The following is a 23,302-nucleotide window of genomic DNA, read 5'->3' on the forward strand; positions in this document are numbered from 1 at the left end:
AAAAAAAGAAAACCAGTGCAGCCACCATATTTAAAGATTAGTATGCTGCAATATATTACATTTATGATTTTGGATTTATTACCACTTTAAATAATGAGCAGCAATCAGTACCAGCTGTCTGTATAATTACTGTCTGCCATATACATGACACTCTTGTCAGTATGCACAAGAGTTCTGTGCCCTTTGTTGGGTTCAATGCACTGATGTCCTGTCTGGTTTATGTAGTGACTCTAACCTTTCCCTTAGGAAGATTAGGGGGTCAGAGGAAGTTATTGAAGCCCCCTGGGATGAGTGACTCAGACTCGTCAGACCATAGCTGATAAACCATGTCTCCCTCGGGTGCTCCAATACCAAACTGCCACAATAAAATTCAGTGACCTCTTTCTTGGAGAGCGTCAGCATCATTACTACCCGTTCGGTGAGCTTTAGGAAATGCTGTCAGTGAAGCTGAGGACATGCTGGCTTTTATCATCTCACATTAACCCAGGCCATCTACACATATTGTGAAAAAGTCTACTTTTACCCTATGATGACATGGCTTGGGACATCTCCAATCACCTCCAGCTGTTTTTCTCACTGATTACCCCAGGCTGACAATGACAGCGAGTGTCTTTCAGCAGAGCAGCCGGCTGATTTCCACTCCTGATCTCTAGATACTATTAGTCAAGATATAAAAATAGCCGAGAGACAGAGTGTATGTGCATGTCTAGAGTCCATAGTGGTTTATGTAGGAAGGATTAATGGCTCTGTCTAAACATACCTCAACATCTTCTTAATGGGTTCTGTATTTACTTAGACATTAATTCATTAGGACCAACCTCTCCCAGATGTCTTTTTATTTACTCAGAATAAGATGAAAAATGCTTTATGGTGTAATGATACCTTGAACTCCCTGATTCTTCTCTGTTTTTCCATTACCCAGGTGTTAGCAATAGACACTGAAAAATCACTCAAGGCCCATTCTATATCTCATGTTAAACAGGGCATGTACTGTATATGAAGCAGTGTTCAAGCAGGTAGCTGATCATCTGCCACTTATTTGCCATTTACTCAGGGCTGGGACGGAGTGGGCAGGAGGGGCAGCTGCCCTGTGCACTGTCATATCATGTCATTGGGGTGAGGGGTTTGGTGTCGAGAGGGGGGAATTTAGTCGGTAGCAGGGGATATGAATTGTTCTGGGGGGAGGGGGTTTGAGTCCTAGTTCACGCTGGTGCGATGTGGGAAACCCTGCCTGGATCCTCCTCTTCTCTGGTCCCTCTTCAGCTCTCCTGGCCCCTCCTGTTGAGTGCCCCCACTGCAAGCAGGTTGCTATGGGGGCATTTGAGCCACATCACAGCTCCCTGTGTCCATTCAGATATGGGGCCACGACCCAGGCCCCCACTCTCTCCTGATTGGCAGAATCATTTTAATTGACAGCAGCAGGAGCCAATCGCACCATGCTGCTGTCTCAGCTGATGAGGAGGGGAGTCAGACAGCTTAGACACTCCTGAAACATCTCTGGATAAAGACAGGCTCAGGTAAATATTAGGCCCCTTTCACACGGAGTGGATCCGCTCGGCAGACTCCGCTAGCTCAGTGGGGATCGATCCATTGATCCCCTCTGAGCAGGTGGATGACAGGTCCGTCTCTGCTCACTGTGCAGAAATGGACCTGTCAGAGTCCCGCTCTCCTCTATGGAGAGATCGAATGAAAACAGACAGCATGTCCGTTTTTATCCGATCCCATCCGATCCGACCCGCTGGACGGACGGTTAAAGTATCGCCATCCGTCTGTTAAAATCGGGTCTTGTTGGATCGAATGACAGACGGGTGTCAGCGGACACATCTCTGCTGACATCCGCCTCTCCATAGAGAAGAATGGGTGGCCCGATCAGGTACGCCTTAAAAACGGACTGAAAATCGGTCCAATCGTGTGAAAGGGGCCTTAGCGGGGCTGAGGGGGGGCTGCTGCACACAGTTTTTTTTTATCTTAACCAATAGAATGCATTTAGATCAAAAAAACTTCTGCCTTTACAATCCCTTTAAGAGAATGGTGCTGATTGGTCACTTTTGAAATCTTGGATTGTTTTCTTTATTTTCTTTTCACAGATCAAACCCATAATTACAAACTGTCTTTAAAGTAAAATTAGGAGCAAGACTTTTTTTTTTTTTTCCATTTTGGATTCAAAATGTTGATTTTATTTTATTTTTTTACTTTTTAAAATCAAAAGCACCATAGAAGGCTCGTTTCTGCATGTTTGACTAAATTCTGGCATTCTATGAAAGAATACGCTGAGATTTGCAATAAATATTTACTGAAATCCTGCATTTAAAATGGAAAGAGTTATTGTGATTACATTTTGTAAACATGTTGTGATTGTTAGCATCGTACTCTGTTCTCTGAGACCGTCTTGTTTCATAGGTTTCACCGCAAAGCAATGACATGTTTTATCAGATGTAATATTTAACTTTGGGAAAATGAACCTGCAGTTCTAACAAACCTCCCCTATTTACCATTTCATCAGATTCCATAGTCCCTCCGCATGGTGGAATTGGTAGTTCGCCATCAAACCCATAATCTGCATGTAGATCTTTGACTTAATAATTGTTCCTGCTACTGTCTGACCTGCCTGGTGATAAGCCATTGTATGCTCTTACTTTGCTTGCTAAGCAATTAAAAATCATAATCGGTAAAGCAGACAAAGTAAAGCTTATCACTTGTGCTTTCTTTTTTAAACCATGAATAACAAGTGATTTTAAACCTTCAAAAGTAAAAATGCATGTGTTGTCTGAGATATTTATTTTCTCATGCTTTCTGAAACCAGAGGCTAATCCACAGTCATTAATAAAGTTATCTAAATAGGAAACTATATTTACGGTCACATTAATGGAAACCTGCAATGGAAACAAAGTGGCATTGCCAACTCCCTTGCTGAAGATGCTAATTGCCTGGCTGTCATGCTGATTCAATGGCTTTTTTACTTTTTTGGATACTGACCTGGAGAAAGTATGCAGAGAAGGAGGAAGAGTTCTGACTTTCTAATTTGCTTGCTTGTCTTGGGCTGTGATTGAAGCTGGCCATACTTGGATTGAAATGTGGCTGGTTCAGCATAGACTGGCCCAATTTCGATCCATGTATGGGCAGGGCAGTTGTACAGAAGTGAATCTTGAAGTGAACATCTGTACAACTGCCCTGTTGGATTTTCCCTGCTCGATCAGTGCTGTAGTGTATTCTGATGGCGGTAAGTCTCCCCACTGTCAGAAGAATACAAAAGCTCATTAGGGAGTATTCCCCCCATCCACATCAACTGTGTGAATGGGGGAATGGCTCAAACTCATCTACAGGCTACCTTAGAACATCCTTTCTCAATACTCTTGTGATTTGCATGATCTGACCATCCTTTGGATCCAAGTGGACACCTTAAAGTGGAGTTCCACCCAAAAGGGGAAGCTCAACTTATCTACCTCCCCCCCCCTCCGGTGCCACATTTGGCACCTTTCGGGGTGAAGTGGGTACCTGGTTTTGACAGGTACCCGCTTCCACTTCCAGGTAATCTTGCCGTTAAGTTCGGCCCCCCTCCTCCTTCCCCCACCGCTGGGACATTAAGCATAGCGCTCTTTGCACATGTGCAGTAGGGAGTCGGCTGTGAATGTAAATTCATGACAATCCTTACTACACAAACCTATTTAAAACATACTTAAACATCAACAAACCCTAATTACACATAATGAGGTCTTGGAAAACACCTATTTTCAAACTTTCATGAAGTTAAAAATACTATTACGGCACCAGGTTAAATAACAGATTAAAAACATTTTTTAATTAATTCCATAATAAATTCTTAAAAACCTGCAAATCTTGGGTGTCCTACTGTGTCCCCCAATTCTTTGATGCACCAAACATATAAAATATGCTGCCATTTTTCTACACCCCACTTCCTATGTTTTCATGCAAAGAACAAGGAAACAAGGCTAAGCAGTGAAGAATGGTGGAGGTTCCTTACAAGTTTGGGGCTGCATTTCTGCAAATGGAGTTGGAGATTTGGTCAGGATCAATGGTGTACTCAATGGTGAGAAATACAGGCGGATATTTCTGTATCGTGCCATACCATTAGGAAGGTGTGTGATTTGCCCCAAATTTATTCTGCAGCAGAACAACAACCCCAAAGGTACAGCCAATGTTATTAACAATTATCCTTAGTGTAAAGAAAAACAAGGGGTCCTGGAAGTGATACTTTGGTCCTTACAGAGCCCTGATCTCCACATCATGGAATCTGTCTGGGATTACACAAAGAGGCAAAAGGCTTTGAGGCAGCCTACATCCACAGAAGATCTGTGGTTCTGCAATCATCAGAAGATCTGTGGTTCTGCAAGATGTTTGGAACAACGTACCTGCCGAGTTCTTTCAAAAACTGTGTGCAAGTGTATCTAGAAGAATCAATGCTGTTTTGTTGGAAAAGGGTGGTCACACCAAATATTTATTTGATTTGGATGTCTCTTCTGTGCATTTACTTTCCATTTTGTTATTTGATAAAACAAAAACTATTAAGAGCCAGTTCACATTAGAGCGTTCCGTCTTGCCGGGGCGACCACACAAGTCGCAGTGCGCAGCTCGCACCGCGACCTCGGAGCAGCCGGCACGGACTTCATAACATTGAAGTCAATGCAGGTCGCTCCGGGTCGCCCCAAAGAAGCTCCTGACCCCTTTTCTAAGTCGGAGCGACTTGTGTTGCTCCTATTAGAACGGGTCCACAGCTTCTCTATGGCAGGCGACCTACGGCGACCTGTCAGGCGACCAGGTCGCCTGACGGGTCGCCCCAGTGTGAACTGGCTCTAACACTTCTATTTTTGAAAGCATTCTTAATTTGCAACATTTTTTCTCACCTGCCCAAAACTTTTGCAACATTAATATACAGCGGGTACGGAAAGTATTCAGACCCCCTTAAATTTTTCACTCTTTGTTATATTGCAGCCATTTGCTAAAATCATTTAAGTTCATTCTTCTTCCTCATGAATGTACACATAGCACCCCATACTGACAGAAAAACACAGAATTGTTGACATTGTTGCAGATTTATTAAAAAAGAAAAACTGAAATATCACATGGTCCTAAGTATTTAGACCCTTTGCTGTGACACTCATATATTTAACTCAGGTGCTTTCCATTTCTTCTGATCATCCTTGAGATGGTTCTACACCTTCATTTGAGTCCAGCTGTGTTTGATTATACTGATTGGACTTGATTAGGAAAGCCACACACCTGTCTATATAAGACCTTCCAGATCACAATGCATGTCAGAGCAAATGAGAATCATGAGGTCAAAGGAACTGCCTGAAGAGCTCAGAGACAGAATTGTGGCAAGGCACAGATCTGGCCAAGGTTACAAAAAGATTTCTGCTGCACTTAAGGTTCCTAAGAGCACAGTGGCCTCCATAATCCTCAAATGGAAGACGTTTGGGACGACCAGAACCCTTCCTAGAGCTGGCCGTCCGGCCAAACTGAGCTATCGGGGGAGAAGAGCCTTGGTGAGAGAGGTAAAGAAGAACCCAAAGATCACTGTGGCTGAGCTCCAGAGATGCAGTCAGGAGATGGGAGAAAGTTGTAGAAAGTCAACCATCACTGCAGCCCTCCACCAGTCGGGGCTTTATGGCAGAGTGGCCCGACGGAAGCCTCTCCTCAGTGTAAGACACATGAAAGCCCGCATGGAGTTTGCTAAAAAAAACACCTGAAGGACTCCAAGATGGTGAGAAATAAGATTCTCTGGTCTGATGAGACCAAAATAGAACTTTTTGGCCTTAATTCTAAGCGGTATGTGTGGAGAAAACCAGGCACTGCTCATCACCTGTCCAATACAGTCCCAACAGTGAAGCATGGTGGTGGCAGCATCATGCTGTGGGGGTGTTTTTCAGCTGCAGGGACAGGACGACTGGTTGCAATCGAGGGAAAGATGAATGCGGCCAAGTACAGGGATATCCTGGACAAAAACCTTCTCCAGAGTGCTCTGGACCTCAGACTGGGCCGAAGGTTTACCTTCCAACAAGACAATGACCCTAAGCACACAGCTAAAATAACGAAGGAGTGGCTTCACAACAACTCCGTGACTGTTCTTGAATGGCCCAGCCAGAGCCCTGACTTAAACCCAATTGAGCATCTCTGGAGAGACCTAAAAATGGTTGTCCACCAACGTTTACCATCCAACCTGACAGAACTGGAGAGGATCTGCAAGGAGGAATGGCAGAGGATCCCCAAATCCAGGTGTGAAAGACTTGTTGCATCTTTCCCAAAAAGACTCCTGGCTGTATTAGATCAAAAGGGGGCTTCTACTAAATACTGAGCAAAGGGTCTGAATACTTAGGACCATGTGATATTTCAGTTTTTCTTTTTTAATAAATCTGCAACAATGTCAACGATTCTGTGTTTTTCTGTCAGTATGGGGTGCTATGTGTACATTCATGAGGAAGAAGAATGAACTTAAATGATTTTAGCAAATGGCTGCAATATAACAAAGAGTGAAAAATTTAAGGGGGTCTGAATACTTTCCGTACCCACTGTATTATTATATTTTATAATGCTTTTCTTTTCTGTTTTTTTTCTTCCCTTCTTGTGCTTAAGCTGGGTATACACTTGTAGAATTTTGTTTGACATTTTTCATTGAAAGAATGTAAAAACATTAGTTTTCTACCACAGTAACTAGAAAATTTAAAGGAGCAGGATGGAAAATTTTTCTCAAACGCAAACATTTCTAACAGTTTATATAGTTTTTTTGGGTAAAGTCCATTTATTCCAAAATTGATTGTTAAAAACAAGCTAAATCTTGAACTACTAGACAGGTATGGCAACAGGATCTTGACTCCTATAGAAATTCTTCATGTCTGGAAAGTTTATGTAGGATTTCAGCCAAGGAGCAAGTCTTGAACACTTAGGCTGCAACTGTTTCTGGAGTTTTGAGGAATCCCCAAACATGTGTTTTGTATTTTTCTGCTCCTTGTTTTCAGATCTTGTTGACCTCCAAAGGATAAGTTCCCCTTTGGTAACATGTTACATGTTCCACCCGTTTTTAGGATGGAACATGTAATGTGTTCCTGCTTTTGCAGTTGCTCCCCAATTCCCCCATTTCCCCCGGACTTCAGGCCTGGGATTTTCTCCCCGCATCCATTGTCACTATTTGAACAGAGCGAGCGGTGCAGGGCTCTGCCCACAGAGCGTGTCAGTCATTCACAGTTCTGTGAATGAATGCATTACAAATATTGACAGCCCATGCTAATGGCTTGTAATTCTCAATGAACTGTCAGGGTGCTCTAGGTAGCTGATTGAGTCCTATTGTCATTGTGTAACTGCCTGCCTGTACAAGGTACGAGCAGACAGCTTACACTCACAGTCTGCAGGAGTGGGTACAGTACTTTCCAGGCTCCTAGAAAAACTATGGTAAATGCACATTTTTTTTACCTGCAAGAAATGTGCATTTATTATTATATTTTTTAAGGTGAACTTTGTCTTTTCATATACTATGTATATTACTAGCGTAGTGGTAATGTTTGCTATGTGTGTCCTATACCACATATTTTTCTTCTGTATGTACTTTCCCTTGTTGTAGCTATGATAATAAATAAAAGAAAAAAAAATTAGTGCACCCAGCTTATTTGACACTCGCACATATGTCATGATAAACTGGCTGACTGGAAGGGTATACCAAAACTGTCTTTATTTCAAGGGACTCTCTCTCTCTTTTGGAATCAAATCATTCTGTCCTCCGTCCCACCTTTGTTGTCTCTGGTTTTGTTGTACTGTTGAGCTTTCAATAAAAACATGTACTATTTAACAAACATACTTCTTTACTACACTTAAAAAAAAAAGTGTGCAAAAAAGAAAATAATAAACATCTATACTCACCTATATGGCTGCAGCATTGATCTGATGCTGCAGCCGTCTGCTTTACACCAAGAACTGAGTGATCAATGACCACTGATCTCTCAGTTACTGGGTCTGCTCTGAGCGCAGAGCAGTGACTGTCACTCACTGGCTCTGTGCTCTATACCTTCAGCTCTCACTGGACTTTGAAGGGGGAGGGAGCAGCTGGCTCATGCTCCCAGCAGCACTTTGAGAGGTTGTGCCCAGGGCCGGTGCTTCCACTAGGCAAACTAGGCAGCCGCCTAGGGCGCATTGCAACCTAGGGGCACAGCCAGGAGTGGGCACTCTCTCTTCAACATGAATGATTATTGTGAGCTGAGGGGAGAGGTGGCGGTAGGGGAAGAAGAAGGGACAGAGAAAGATGCCAGGTGTCTTGGGCAGTGGCGGAACTATCAGGCCCTGGCTTTCCACCACTGTTGGAGGGGCCCCAAGAGGCAGGAATGGAGCCCACCAGGGTGCTGCCTGCATGATGATCCTCTTCAGCTGGAGCTGAACGGCCTTAACCCCATGCAGGAAGTGACTCTCTGCACTGAGCTGGTAGGCAGCCGTTCATTTCCCGGGGTTGGTATTAAGCAGGGAGCTGAGGAGAGCTGAACCTGAGCAAGAGCTCGGCACTGGAGGGCGGAACCTTTACTGGGGCAGAAGCGACGAGGCACCGGAATGGTCTGAGGAGGTTGGTGATGAAGGACATGCGGAGCTCTCTGACTGCTGCTTTTCCCTCCACCAGGAGCCGGTTGGAGCTGTGGTGAGCACTGTGGTCCAGGAGAGGAGCGTCCTGGGAGAAGGAATCAGCAGGATCACTGTGAAGGAGGGCAGAGTGGGGGCCACTCTCTTCATACCGCCCAGTTAGTGTCCCCAGAACAGGGGATCGGGGTCCCTGGGTGTTACATGGAGCATCCCTGGTATGAAAGGGAATCGGGGTCACCAGGTGTGACATGGAGGATAGGGGTCACCGGGTGTAACAGGAGTTCAGGGTCACCAGGTGTGCCATGAGGAATTGGGGTCCCTGGGTGTGCCATGGGGGATTGGGATCCCCAAGTGTGACACGGAGGAACATCAGCGTCCCCAGGTGTGACATGGAGGAACATCGGGGTCCCCAACTGTGACATGGAAAAACATCAGGGTCTGACATAGAGGAACATTGGGGTCACTGAGTGTGACATGGAGGAACATCAGGGTCAGTGGGTATGACAGCATGACATGGAGGAATATTGGGGTCCAAGGGTGTGACATGGAAAAACATCAAAGTCCCTGGGTGTGAAACGGAGGGACATTAGGGTCCCCGAGTGTGACATGGAGGAATATGGGGGGTCACTGGGTATGAAAGCATAACATGGAGGAACCATCGGATCAGGGTCACCGGGTATGACATAGAGAAGTTTTTAACTACTTCCCTTTTTTTGGGGGGGGGGGGGTGGAAAATAGTCTAGCACCGGCCCTGGCTGTGCCAGCTGCCAGTAAGCAGTAAGGCGTCTGAGTGGATCCTGACATTATTGGAGTGCTGCCAGGTACCTGACCGTGGTGCCCAAGATGATGAAGGTGGTTTCTTGCACAATTCCTGTCCAAGCACCCCTGGTAGGGGAGACAGTGACTGCTAGGCCAGTGGTAGGACACAGGTGCAAGGAAACTGTAGGAGTGAGCAGTAACTTGGAGATACAGAAGTCCTTCAAGTGGTGATGTGAAGTCTGGTTTACAAGCCTTGTTCAGCAGGAGCCAGGCAGACAGGTGCAGAATCGGGTTCAAGGTCAGAAACAGGCAGAAGTCGGTAATTTGCTGGTGGTGGGGTACCAAATCAGGAAGAAGAGACATAATCATTAATCAAAGCTGAGGACTGTAGCATAATGGAGCAGCAGATATAACAGGCAGGGGTGAACCAAGAGAGGTGTCAGACATAGCCATTTTAGGAACAAGGTTAGCAGACATTGATTAGAATCAGGAACACAGGAACCAGGGCTGAAGACAAGCCAGCACTGAAGCCATGCAGACTCTCAGTTTAAACAGGCTGCTGGGCGCCAGAATCTGTGGATGTGTGCATATGCCTACGTGTACGCGTCCGCATGTATATTCCATTTGTGTGCGCATTCTAGTCCTTGCTCGTCTTGGGCTTCTATACTCGTGACTCTGCGCCTGCGCATAGGAATGAGCACCTGCTGCACGAAATCCCTGACAAGTGCACTCCTGTGACCCAAAGAAGAAGTGTGGTCAAAAGACCTTTGCCCATACTTCTCCTTAACTTTTCATCCAGCCTCTACATTTTTGCATTTATTTTGAAAAGAATAAGGTAGTGGTTAAATAAAATCCCTTGTGGGTACAACCAATCATTTTGGGTATTTATTTTTTATGTTCCTGGTGACTGGGCATGTGGCGGTGGGTGTAAAAGTTGGCTCTCTTTGACATCTCACAAAGTTTAAAGATATGTTTATGGACCTTATCAGCAGGTAATCAAACTGTGAACTCCTTCAGCCAAGCAATATTGGATCTAGAATCACTTAAATGCCCCCCGATTGAAATCAGATTGTTTGATAACATCATCTGTATGTGTAAATTGTTTTTGTTGTGAGCAATATCATTGCTAGCACTACGCTTTTTATATGACCTTGGTGTCCTTGTTACCTCTCAACCATTCATTTTGCTATGTGGTCATCCTAGAAATGGAAAATGTTTTTTCAAGTAGCAGTCTCTGTCCATGTGTGGCATCCTAGACAGATGTCAGACATGTATCTTTGTGCTTAGCCAGTTTGGTTCTCCGGTCCTGTCACACAGCAGCGTCTGAGCATATTACAGTCTCCGTGACAACAGACTTTCTCATTTGCTTTCAAAGCACATGGTGGGTGAAAGAAAAACTTTTGAAGGTCATCTTGCTTGTAAATGAATAACTGAAATTCTCTATGTATAAGTACCTTTACCTGGCAGACAGCAGTTTAAAAATAGGTTTGTTGGATCGTTCTTGTAAGTTAGCCAGGGGGAGATGGGTCAATGCAGAATTCAGAAGCCATTCAGCCAAATCAAGAACCTGGCAGGCACTGTTGAAGATGGCCAGGAATCAGAAACAATGCTGTGAAAGAAGCGGCCTTCAGCAGAGTGAATTCCAATGGGTTACAATGATTTGCTACAAAAATATTTATTAAATAAGGCTGATAGGATATTTTGGAAGTATCGCCTGTTGTGTGAATTCAGTTTTGATTGTTACCATGGCAACACAGTGATAAGAGGTAAGATGATTATAGATGACAGTCTCAACCATCGTTCAACAATGTTAGCTAAGGCTGCTAGGGATAGTAAGCACAATAAATGCCAGGTAATAAACTTACGGCGACAGCATAACTCCCTTTCTCAGTTCTCATACAAATTTGACATTGCATAGGCATGCTCTCCCTGCCTCACATGGCAGTACTTTGGTCTGGCGATAGGTTGATGAGGAATGAGGAACTGCATTAGGGGATGCGAGAGGGGTGTGTCAGTTCTTTCCTTGAAGGAAGGGACTTTGATTAGCTTTGCTGGCATTTTGAGGAGAATGACTGCCCACATAAAGGTACAATTTAGAACCATAGGGTTTCTACTGTGCCCTAGTAGCCTCCAAGTCAGGGCCAGATTAACATAGGGGCTATTGGAGCTGCAGCTCCAGGCCCCTACCTTAATATAGGCCCCGGGTTGGCCATATTCACTGTTACCGCTCTTCTGTCACTTGTAAACACAGAAGTCTGGCTTCTATGCTCGCTTCCCCAGGCAGCTCCCTCAGAACCTCCCCACACAGCACGAAGGCCGGATAAGGAGGGACAGTTGCCGATGCATGGATGTGTTTATGGGATTCAGAGACAGCATCCCATGTTGAATTAGGCATGCATGGCTGCACCCTTCCTCCTCTGGGTGCATGCCAAGGCACAGCCCTTAAGGACCTTCAAAATCCTCAGCACCAAGCCCATGATGCTCTTAATCCGGCCCTGCTCCAAGTGTAGCAAAGTAGGCTACCCAACTCCTCGGCAATGCCTCCATTGGGAAATGTGCAATTTCAGAACAGAATGTTTTTATACCAATGTACAATCTGCTTCACTTGAGATCAGCATTATTCCACTCCCTCTATTCTTTACATGGACGCATATTCATATCACAGGGGAAACTCAGGTCTTATTGAAACAACCAAACACATTTCTGAAGACTATTCTCTGCCAGACACCCAAGGACAAGATTTTGTATTATGAAACAAAGCTACAAACAGAGAACATTGACATATCGTTTGAAACCATTTATTATCCACTTCAATGAAAACATAATGCACTTACATGAAGAGTATTGAAGGATAGATTTGAATCACATGAAATGTCACAGGTGCACAAAGTAGTGGTATCAGAAGTGACTGTGGTAAAAGCATTTCTGCATGCGTGGAAACATGCTGGGGGTTCAAGGCTGACCTAGATAAGGGTAGAGCACTCTCTGTCCTACTAGCTAGCATATGTCAGCCAATTCATGGAAGTTCATTATGTTTTTATTGAAGAAGAAGATATTGGGATTTTTGTACTTACTGTAAAATCCATTTCTCTGAGTTCATCAACGGACACAGCGCTCCAAATATCATAACTACTGGGTTATATTGCCTCCTCCAGGAGTAGGACTAGGCAGAACAAAAACCACCTGGCTACGCCCATGGGCCATCCTTAACTTGGTATATAAGCCCCCTCTCTGCTCTAAGTAATCAGTTTAGTAGCAAGCAGTATTGGAAGTATCAGAACTCCAAAGAGAAGTAGGTGCTGTGTCCGTAGATGATCTCAGAATTGGATTTTACGGTAAGTACAAAAATCCTATTTTTTCTTTCGTTCATCAAAGGACACAGCGCTTCATAAATCATAATTACTGGGACGTTCAAAAGCAGTGCTAAAAGGAAAATGAGGGGTGGGGGGAAAAAACCCAAGGCTAAACATAAGAGCCCTTAACCAGGACACAGGTACCTTACCAGGTCACAAGAGCTCCATCTGAAAAATAAAAGTTTAAAGAAAAACACCCCTCAAGAGGGAACAGCCCCTCTTAAACAATAGTCTGCAAAATTTTGCGGCCAAAAGAAGCATCCACAGATGCCAAAGTATCTACCTTATAGAATTGTGTGTAGGTACAAACTTGCAATATTTATGCCTGATGATGGAAGACCCAAGAAGCACTCAGAGCCCGAATAGAATGCGCCGTGACAGGGAAAGGGGGAACCTGACCTTTAAAAGGAAATGGCCTGAGTTTTGGTCTGTCTAAACCATCTGGAGATGGTAGCCGAAGAAGCAGCCAGCTCTTTTCTTGGTCTCTCCGTAACCACAAAAAGCGAGTCTGACCTCCGAAAGGACTCAGTAGCTGCCAGATACACCTGAATTGCATGAACCACATCCAAGCTTTGCAAAGCAAATTCCTTGGGATGAGCCAGCTTGGGACACAAGGAAGGCAACACAATGTCCTCATTCAAATGTAAGTCAGAGACAACTTTGGGCAGAAATTATGGACAGGGAGGAAGAACCACTTTATCCCTATGGACCACTAAATAGGGACTGCGACAGGATAATGCCGCCGATTCCCATACCCTGCGGGCTAAGGTAATAGCCACCAACAATGTCATCTTCTGGGATAACGTAGGCAAGTGAATCTCCCGAATATTCTTAAATGGAGGTTTCTGGAGAACCAAAAGTACTAAATTTAAATCCCATGGCGGCAAAAGAGACTGTACAGGTGGAGCCACATGTCGAACTCCCTGAATGAAGGTACGAACCTAAGAGTGCATGGCTAGGGGTCACTGAAAGAAGATTGCCAGGCCAGACAACTGGCTCTTGATGGTACTCAAGGCCAACTTCTGATCAATGCCCTGTTGAAGAAAGATTAAGATCCCAGTCACAGAAAAGGATCCAGGATGAGTGCCAATCGACTCACACCAAGAAATGTACACTTTCCACGTACGATGGTATATCTTGCTAGAAGACGGCTTCCTCACCTTCACCATAGTAGGGATCACTGATCCAGACAGACCTCTGTCCCTCAGTACCTGGCTTTCAATAGCTAAGCAATTAAAACCAGCGACTGTAAAGCAGGATGGTAGATCAGCCCTTGGGACAACTGGTCTTCTCTGAGAGGAAGCCCAAGGGACGTTTATGGCCACCAGACTGATTGGAAGATCCTCGCCCTTGATTCCTCGCAGGAATTGTGGAAGAAGACTGAGCTGAGGATGATACTGATAAAAAGTAAAAAAGGTTGAAAACGGCGCTAGCGCCGTTTTCAACCTTTTTTACTTTTTATCACTTTTAACCCTTTCAGGGTTGGTTGTTGGCAGCTTACACCTTAGGTCTTTTATTGTATTTATTATAAACTCCATAGCGCTGGTCACCTCCTGCATAAAACATGAGGATGATACTGGCCTTACCGTAACCCTTGGATGCCTGCGGCATCTGCCAGAGGAACCCATGATTTCGCCACGAACCTTGGTATCCTCCTGTGGAGCCCAAAATCAGAACCTGTATGCAAAATGGGAGAAAGAACTATCTGTGTGACAGCAGCTGGTGGTTCCTGAAGTTTGTCCAGAGGAAGGACCACCCTGGTCAGAATTAGAATCAGACCTAGGTAAATCAATTCCCTGGACAGGGATAGGGGGGACTTTAGGTAGTTCGGACATCACCTGAACCTTTGCAGAAATTAAATCTGCACAAAGAGATTCAGGACCTAAAAAACCTGAAAGGGATAAGCTTTGTCCCCCTTTCTGGGTACTCCCAAAATAATAATTTCATGGATCCCCTTGACGCTCATGAAGGAGGTCCACAAGGTCGAAGATGTCCCCCCGCCTCATGCTGCAGGGGTCTTGTCTGCGGGTCTGGAGAAGCTAGCTCTAAGCTTACCAGACCTAGGATGCTTGGAACCTCCATGGGAAGGTTTGAAATATCTATTTCCCTTATTCTCTGTCACAGAAGCACAAAATCATTTCCTATGTGCTGAGAAGGAGGGTCCCCGTCTGCGATACGATGAGGCTCCTTCCCTTTCCTGGACTATGGCAGAAAGGTACCCCCCCCCATGATACCCTTAATGATGACATCCAGGGTAGCCCCAAACTGCCTTGAAAGGGCAGATCAATGAGAGCTTACTTTGAGGCTTGGTCTGTGGACCAATGCTTAAGCCACAACACGCGTCTAATCACCACCGCTGAAACAGAAAATTTGGACAGAACATGGACCATCTGCTCAGCTAAATCAACATAAGCAGTGGGGACCTGCTCACCCCCCCCCCCCCCCCCCCCAGGCCCTGACGCCAAAGCTTGGCCCATTCAGTTAGGGTCTGAGACACCAGAGCTGAGGCAAAGACTGGCCGCAATGTCGAACCAGCCATAGTAAACATGCTGCGTACCACATCCTCCACTTTCCTGTCAGCTGGGTCTTTAAAGAACAGGGATTCCTCTACTGGGATCATAGTAGCTTTGTTCAACCTGTAACAAGAGGGTCCACCACTGTCGAACTAGTCCACTTTTTTTAAAGTGACTCCTCAAAAGGGTAATGTACAGCAAAACGTTTGGGGACCACAAAGGTTAATTGTGGTTGTTCCCATTCTTTACAGGAAAACCTGTCAAAACAAGGCACATAAGGAAACACCTTTGGAGTGCAAGGTGACTTATGCGTACCAAACGACACAGCCACGATAATAGGAACCCCCAAGGACTCACCCAACCGATCGGAGGAGCGCTGAGAATTTGGACCCAGCATCACAATGGACACCATCCCTGTTCATCTGTCCCTGGCACAGGAAGAGGAAACTGAAGAGGAAGAAGAGGAGCAGGAGCTTTGGCATCCCCATGATGCTTTGGTCCTCTCCAGCGTCTCCCGGACTAAGAGAAAATGGCCCCCGTGGCATCATCGGGCTACACAAACATGGTCGCCAGTTGGAGACCAGCCAGACTAAGGGAAAATGGCCCAGTGACATCATCAGGCTACACAAACATAGCTGCAAACACGGAGACCAGCCAGACTAAGGGGAAATGGCCCTCATGACATCATCAGGCTACACAAACATGGCCGCCATCCAGAGGCTATCCAGACTAAGGGAAAATGGCCACCATCAGCTACAGCATGCTGCCAGGATCTTACCTGTTTCCTCTGCAATGCTGCACCCTCTGCAAGGGGACCCCCTCCTGAAGGTAGGACACACGTTAGGATAGACTCCGCTGGACACTCTGCACTAGTCTCTCCTCCTGCACTATATGCACACTGCAAACAGTGGGGCATGCACCTAGGGGTCTCCTACACTGGGACCCCTCCAGACTACCAGGGCAGGACACACTATCCCAGGACCCTTAGAGTGGGGATAGCGAGTGAGACCCCCCTCTGCCATGGGACCCCCATCAGACTCCAGGTCCAGACAGGGGGGAAAGGGAGTGGGGGAAGCTCAGCTCACTGAGAGATTTTTTAAGGATAGGAGGAGATAACCTGCAGGCAGATTCGACCGTCCCTGGATGTTAGCCGTGTCCACCCAAAATAAACCACAAAAAGTGGAGAGGGGGGACTGTACTCACCCTTCCATGGTGCGGGTAACACTCTAGACAGAATCCTCGTCACAGAAGTAGGGGAGCTGTCGGCAAGGAACCGCTGTGACTCAGACCCAAGCCCAGTTGTATGCGACCCTGTGAGACGTTTAACTCGCGGGCCAGCCTCTGTCTATGAGGCTATGTTGCAGATGACCTAGCGTGTAGCTTCGGTCTGCACGCACTCGCTGGCTGGGCTGGGGGGATCACTGGATCTACATTATCCAGTCCGTCGCCCCAGCCTGGCAGTTGATTGTAGATCTCCCAAGAGAAAAAAGAAAAAAGATGTAAGGAAGGAGAAAAAATTGCTAGAGCCAGAGATCCTACCCGGGAGCCTAGGTCCTTACTCTTAATAAGACAGATTAAAACTGATTACCTAGAGCAGAGAGGGGGTTATATACAAAGCTGAGGACGGCTCATGGACGTAGCCAGGTGTTTTTTGTTCTGTCTAGTTGTACTTCTGGAGGAGGCACTATAACCCAGTAGTTATGATTTATGGAGCGCTGTGTCCGTCGATGAACAAAAGAGAAAAATTGTTTTAGGCACTACCTGCTCAGTTTGTGGTTTCAGTAGTCTAAAGCTTCGTACACACGCAACAAATTTCGGCCGACCGGTCGTCCGTCTTTTGTCCAGAGTGTGTGTCTGTTGGTTGGAATGTGCTCTAGACTGCACACAAATTTTCCGTACGACAGAATTCTACTTCAGAAGTGATGTCATGTGTTGGATTGCTTTCTATGTGTTCTTTCATCTCTGAGCATGCCTAGTCTTGCTCATAAGATTTTTCCCCATCGAAATCTGTACTAATGAGACGAAAATCAGGGAGATAGGTGTTGGGCGCTAGTTACCAAGGAGATGTCCACCAAATGCACAGACAGATGACCAATGGGTGCTTCCAGACTTTCCAATTATAGCCAAAGTTCAGGGCAGCACTGGCAGGCAAAAAACAGGAAATCCCGCTGGCGGCAAATAGAAAAGGACAGGCGCAGCTGAAGTAAGACAAAATTTTATTGCATGACAAACATAATACAGTAACTTACATGGGGGATTGCTCTAGTCCATGTTTCGTAGGTGGTGGTTCCTTGGATGTTGTGTCCGGTGTTCTGGCCGTCCTGCAGCCAGGAAGTGACGATCCAGGAAGCTCAACCACGGAGCTGGTTAGGCTGGAAGCCGCGATGGAGCGCAGGCTAACCGGAAGTGACGTAACGCGTTTTCCGAGCATGCGTACTCGGCTCCTTCCTCAGAGACGAAAATCGGACGTGTTTTGACGGAGGACAAAAATTTTAATGCCTGCACACCAGGATTTTGTCAGCCGAAAAGTCGGAGTCAGCTGTCGAAAGCACCATAATAACAGGCCGAAAATCGGCAGATCGGTTGTCGGATGAAATTTCCCGGCCGAATTTCTTATCGTGTGTACGGGGCTTAACAGTGTTCTCAGGCTGATTCAGAAGAACAAGACAAAGTTGTATGCGATTTTTAATATATAAATTATATCAGCTGGTTACTCATACTGTATGTTAAATATTGTTCACAATTGCCACTAACTGTGATTCTTCATTTTAATGGATATTTCATTGGTGAGCATTTTGCGTGCCCGTTCCTGATAACATGTCTCAAGTCCTCTCTCAGTTCTCTACAGATCTAGTGGATTGACTAGGAATAACTATACCAACTGTTTACTATTGCAAGATGACTTTAATTCCTGAGCTGAAGAGCTCAATTTGCAACGGTCCAAAAGTTCCCAAGCCCACAGCACTGCTCACAGGTCCTGTGCTATATCCATTGCAGGTGCTGTATCCATTGCAGGTGCCGTGTGGCAGGTGCCAGCTGCCTCCAGGATCCATCATTCCCTAACAATTTCCACTAGTACAAAAATGAAGCCACACACTACTAATCCAAATAACTCAAAACAGCTTTATTGATCCAACAGAAATGAGGGCACTCCACCAACACCTCCCGCTGATGCATTTCTCCTCCCTGCTGCTCTATGACTATGTGTGCTAATGGGCAAACTGTTTCAGAGGGAGGTGTGCGTGAAGTGTCCTCATTCCTGCTTGATCAATAACGTTGTTTTTAACTATTTGGACCAGAGGTGTGCAGTCATTCATGGTACTTCTTCATCCGCTTCTCTCAGATGTTCCTGAAATCCTATCATATTATCATGGGAGGGGGTTGCAATAAGCCACTTTCTTGGTATTCCCTGTGGTACCACCCAGCCAAGGGAACATTGTATAATGTTCTCCAGTCTGAATGTAATAGACTGGATCAGGACAATATTCTTATCTGGAGCTACCTTCAGGAATTTGTAACAGTGCCATATGTGCCAAACAGTGCCTATAGAGGATCACCCTCCCAGTCTAAAACAAAGAATTAGAAGCCCATTTGTATGGACCTGTTGCTTTGCAAAGGTGCCAAAATTGAGAAGAAATGTGTTTTATATTTAGACCATGTTTCTGATGTATTTCTTTCAAGCACAATCATATTTTTTTACATTACATTCAGTCACTTTAAAATACATACATTAGGGACGGTAAAGTACATGAAATGTCACAAACTGAATAGTTAGATAACCTGCTGTTCAGAGTCCATTCAATAATCATTTTTATTAGTTAGCTGCTGCTTTAGCTAAATATTAAACAACTGCACTTATAGCAGCAGGTAAAATGGAAATATTAAAGAGCAATTATCAGCACCAGACATATTCATTAGTATAGATTCGTCTGAGTAAATTTAGTGCCGAATTACTAATAATGGATCTACCACTAGGTATTACTATTAGAGAAATGCATATTAGTAATGATGGCAAATTACTATGAATTGCATTCATCATTTAGAATTTATGGTGAGTTTACTACATATGGGCACTTTCTTAATTTACTGACGGGTACATTATTTGCTAAAATTACCATTTGAAAATTGGAAAGAATGTATTTAACCAATATAAATGTGGGGAGGGGGTCATTGCATGTTGCCTGTGGAGAATCAGAAATCCAATGCCAAGTGAGGAACTGCTGACAAAGTAAATACCGAATAACTTCATAGGGACATAGTGCTGGTGGTGCCATTTACTTGTTTGCAGCCCTAAAAAGGTCTGGCTGTAATGCCTCTACAGGTGACCTTCTGTGGCTTGATGTGCCACTGTTTGTTACCTGTGGACAACATTTCTTCCTTCTATGTTTTTTCTTAGTTTTTTTGTTTTTTACAGTAACTGATCTATACATCACCTTTGACCAGTCACTATTTGATAAAAAAAAAAAATAGATTACCTTCCTATTATCTATTGCATTCACGAGTATCATATGCCAAGTTCAAATTTAATCTTAAAAGTATGAAACAAAAATTGCTGAACTCTGGCCTTACTTTCAGCTTTGCACAATTGTATAGGCTCCTCTCCTGCTCTGAAATGGCTTAGTCTGACTGCACTGCACACTGTGAGTTGCACACAGTGTATGTTAGAACCTGCTGCAAGTCAGACAGAAACAGTCTTGTTCCCTGGCTGGAGGATGTGCAGCAACATCTAGCCGTTTCCTCTCCAGCCTTAAAGTGGTTGTAAAGTCAGAAGGTTTTTTTATCTTAATGCATTCATTAAGATAAAAAGCCTTCTGTGTGCAGGAGCCCCCCAATAAACCTACCCGAGCCTATCTCGATCCAGCCATATTGGAGGAGTGTCTCGGCTGCCCAGGACTCTCCCTCCTCATTGGCTGCGACAGTGACATGACACCATTGGCTCCTGCTGCTGTCAATCAAAGTCAGTGACCCCATGAGGAGAGAGAGGGGGTCGGGCAGGGCCAGGAGCCACCAAAGAGGGACCCCAGTATGGGCTGTTCTGTGCATAACCACTGCACAAAACAAGTTTAAACTGTTTGTTATAAAGTGAATTTAGTTTCACTTCAATGTTCTTGGCCCAGCCATTTCATAACTGGATTTTAGTTCTTTTAAACCTTCTGGTGCCTACCACCAGCTGCCTGCATTGCACACAGGACAGGTAATAACATTACTGGGCCTAAAATAGGGTACATAGTTAAAATGTAAAGATTTTATTAAAAATATTTTCCCGTGTTAAAGATGCATGCTGTTGAAGATACTTTTTCACAGCACTTGTAGCCTAAATATTATACTTATGTGGACTAACAAATTAAATTATTAAAAAATGTTGTAAAATAAACTAAATATTATAATGGGATATTATAATGGTTTGGGTTAAAGTTTTTTATATTTTTTCTACATTTACATGATGTTTTATAATATTTATTACATTTTTCTAAAATCTTTACTTTAAATAGGCATTTCATTTAAAGTACACTTATGACACTAGTTTTTCAAAGCATTCTTTAAAGAGAAGACCCAGCAGAAGGTTATACTTTTTGTGACTGTTTCTTTCTGATGCTGGCCATACACTAGCCGAAAAATCGTTTCGAAAATCTGTCATTTGGTCCGTTCGTTCATTTTTCGTCCAGTTAATGGGCACAAAAAGAATACCGGTTTTAACTTTTCAGAGCCAAAAAATTTAAGGAACAGTTTGGAAAATTCTGCCGAATGAACGATAAATTGAAAGGTTAATGTGTTTCTTGCCCGAACTGTTTGCACTAGGCATATGCGACAAACTGAACGAAAGATGGATTCATTTATGTCCATTGAACGATTTATCGTTCGAAATTCGGTCATTGCATGATGGAACGATCGTCTGCTCTTATGGCCAATTTTTCGTCTTTCGAAAATGAATTTGAATGTTTTTTTCGGCTAGTGTATGGCCAGCTTAAAGCGGAGTTCCGTGCACAAAAACAATTTTTTTTTGTGCCACTCCGCTAGGTAGAGCTCACCTGAAAAGGAATTGGATAGTTATTTTATTTTTTTTTGTTTACTCACCTTTTTATTGAAGATCGTAAATACTCACCTCTGACTGCTTCCTCCCTCGGAGCCGCGGCTCACCCCGTCACTTCCTGCCTCGCGATGATTCCTGGGAGCTAAACGTCATAGCTCCCAGGAATCAATGCGACGGCACCGGCCCCGCTCGTCATTTCCGGGCGACGCCGCACCGGAAGTGACGAGAGGGGCCGGTGCAGTGCATTCTGGGACACGAGGACGCGGAAGAAGACAGAGAAGAGGACCGCGCCGGCTTCAGCTGCCCACAACAGAGATGGAAACGCTGTGGAAGAAATTTTCTAAGTAAGTATTTCTTCTAAAAGGTAAGTGCGAACCGGGACAGATCAGAGGCTAGCCATTGTGGAATGTGATAGCCCTGACTGTCCCGGGGGTATGTTCAGCAAAAAATAATTTCTGTGCCCGGAACTCCGCTTTAAGTCTCTATACAGTTTCCTATGAGCAGAACAAACATGGTGGGGAGAAGCAGTGAATCACTTAGCTCACTAACCAAGATTTATTCCCATCAAAGTTGTAAACATGTGAAAAGAAGCATAGAGCTCCACCTGCTGGCTGAAAATAGCACATGTGAAACATTTAAATACAATGTTATATTTACCTGAAAAAAAAATATATATATTTTTATAAACATTTTGTTTTTTAGTTTGTTTTTTAGTTAATGAAGATTATACATGTAATCTCTAATATTTTGTACGTAGTTTTTTTAAAATATATATTGGGTTATCAATACAAAACTGATGCTTTTATCCTTTTCTCCTCCAGGATCTATATTGATGTGACGAACTGTACCTATCTCCTGGCCAACCATCAGCAATGTTTCTGGCCGAACCACGTAGTGGATAATTTCTTCACAAATATTCATAGAAACTATTTCAAGAACTGTGCCTTGACTGGCAGGCTACCAGCTGACCCGCCATTTCCTGTCCTGTGCTCTTTCATATTTATCCCCATCCTTATAACCCTCCTGATGACAGCACTTGTAGTGTGGAGAAGCAAGCGCAGCGAAGGAATTGTTTGACAGCAATGACAGTGACAAACCCTTTTTAGAGATTGTCGTTACATCCAAGCTTTGGGAAGAATGGAACTCTGTTACCTTAATTCTGCATTCTGTTTGAAGCACAAGCCTCTAAAATGAAGCCTATAACAAGTTGTTGTGAAGTTTCCAAGATGGCTTCCATTACAGCCTTTTGAGATATACTTGACTGAGTGTCTCTTAATATAGAGCAAAGGACATATAGATTAAAGCTGCGAGCATAAGAACTTGCCACCAGTTCAATTTAGCGGTACCAAGTGGGATAGTAGAAAACAAAAAAACAGAGTTTTTCATTAAAACAGTAACTCTGATATGAATAAAGACTTAAATGGCTGAAGTACAGTCACTAAGGCTGCTGAAAAACACAATATGTAGTAGTAAATCTTAATGCGGACAGTATTGCATTACATGGTGATTTCTTTGTAGCATAGTTCCCAAAAAGGAACATAGTAAAGCCCAATTAATATCTGTTGATCAGAGCTGCCATCTCTGATGCTTAGAAATAACCTGTATTGTTATATATGGCATTAATTAGCCCTAAATCAGTAAGGAAAATATTGCTGTGCAGAAAACACACATCAACCAATCAGAAATCATCATTGATTAGTCTGACAAATCTGATGAAAGCTAAAATCTGACTGGCTGCTTTTACATTCTGCACATTGCCCTGGATTCTCAAACAAGCTTAAAGTGGTTGTAAAGGAATTTTTTTTAAACAACTTGTCTTTACTTACCTTCTCTGTGCAATATAATTGCACAGAGGGGCCCAAATCCCCTTCTACTCCTCTATACTTACCTGCTCTATACTTACCTGCTCTGTGCAATATAATTGCACAGAGGGGCCCCAATCCTCTTCTCGGGTCCCCCCACCAGTTCTCCTGGAAACCGATTCCCATTGGGCTCTTGACAGGCTCGCTAATGATCCCCACTGCTGTATCCATTGACACAGACAGTGGGACTTGGCCCTGCCCCCTGCTTCC

General features: G+C 44.3%; 1 protein-coding gene across 1 annotated transcript in view; it reads left to right on the top strand.

The window, feature by feature from the left end:
• The window catches only part of RAMP1 (receptor activity modifying protein 1), a 165,721-nt gene extending 143,106 nt beyond the window's left edge, over positions 1–22,615 (top strand). Inside the window, exon 3 of the mRNA XM_082261906.1 lies at positions 22,052–22,615. Coding sequence (XP_082118032.1) covers positions 22,052–22,307 — 256 coding nt within the window. The 3' untranslated portion in view covers positions 22,308–22,615. The remainder of the gene's footprint in view (positions 1–22,051) is intronic.
• Positions 22,616–23,302: the final 687 nt, after the last annotated feature.

The sequence above is a fragment of the Pelophylax lessonae genome (genome assembly GCF_965119305.1).
Source record: "Pelophylax lessonae genome assembly, chromosome: 6".
NCBI lineage: Eukaryota > Metazoa > Chordata > Amphibia > Anura > Ranidae > Pelophylax > Pelophylax lessonae.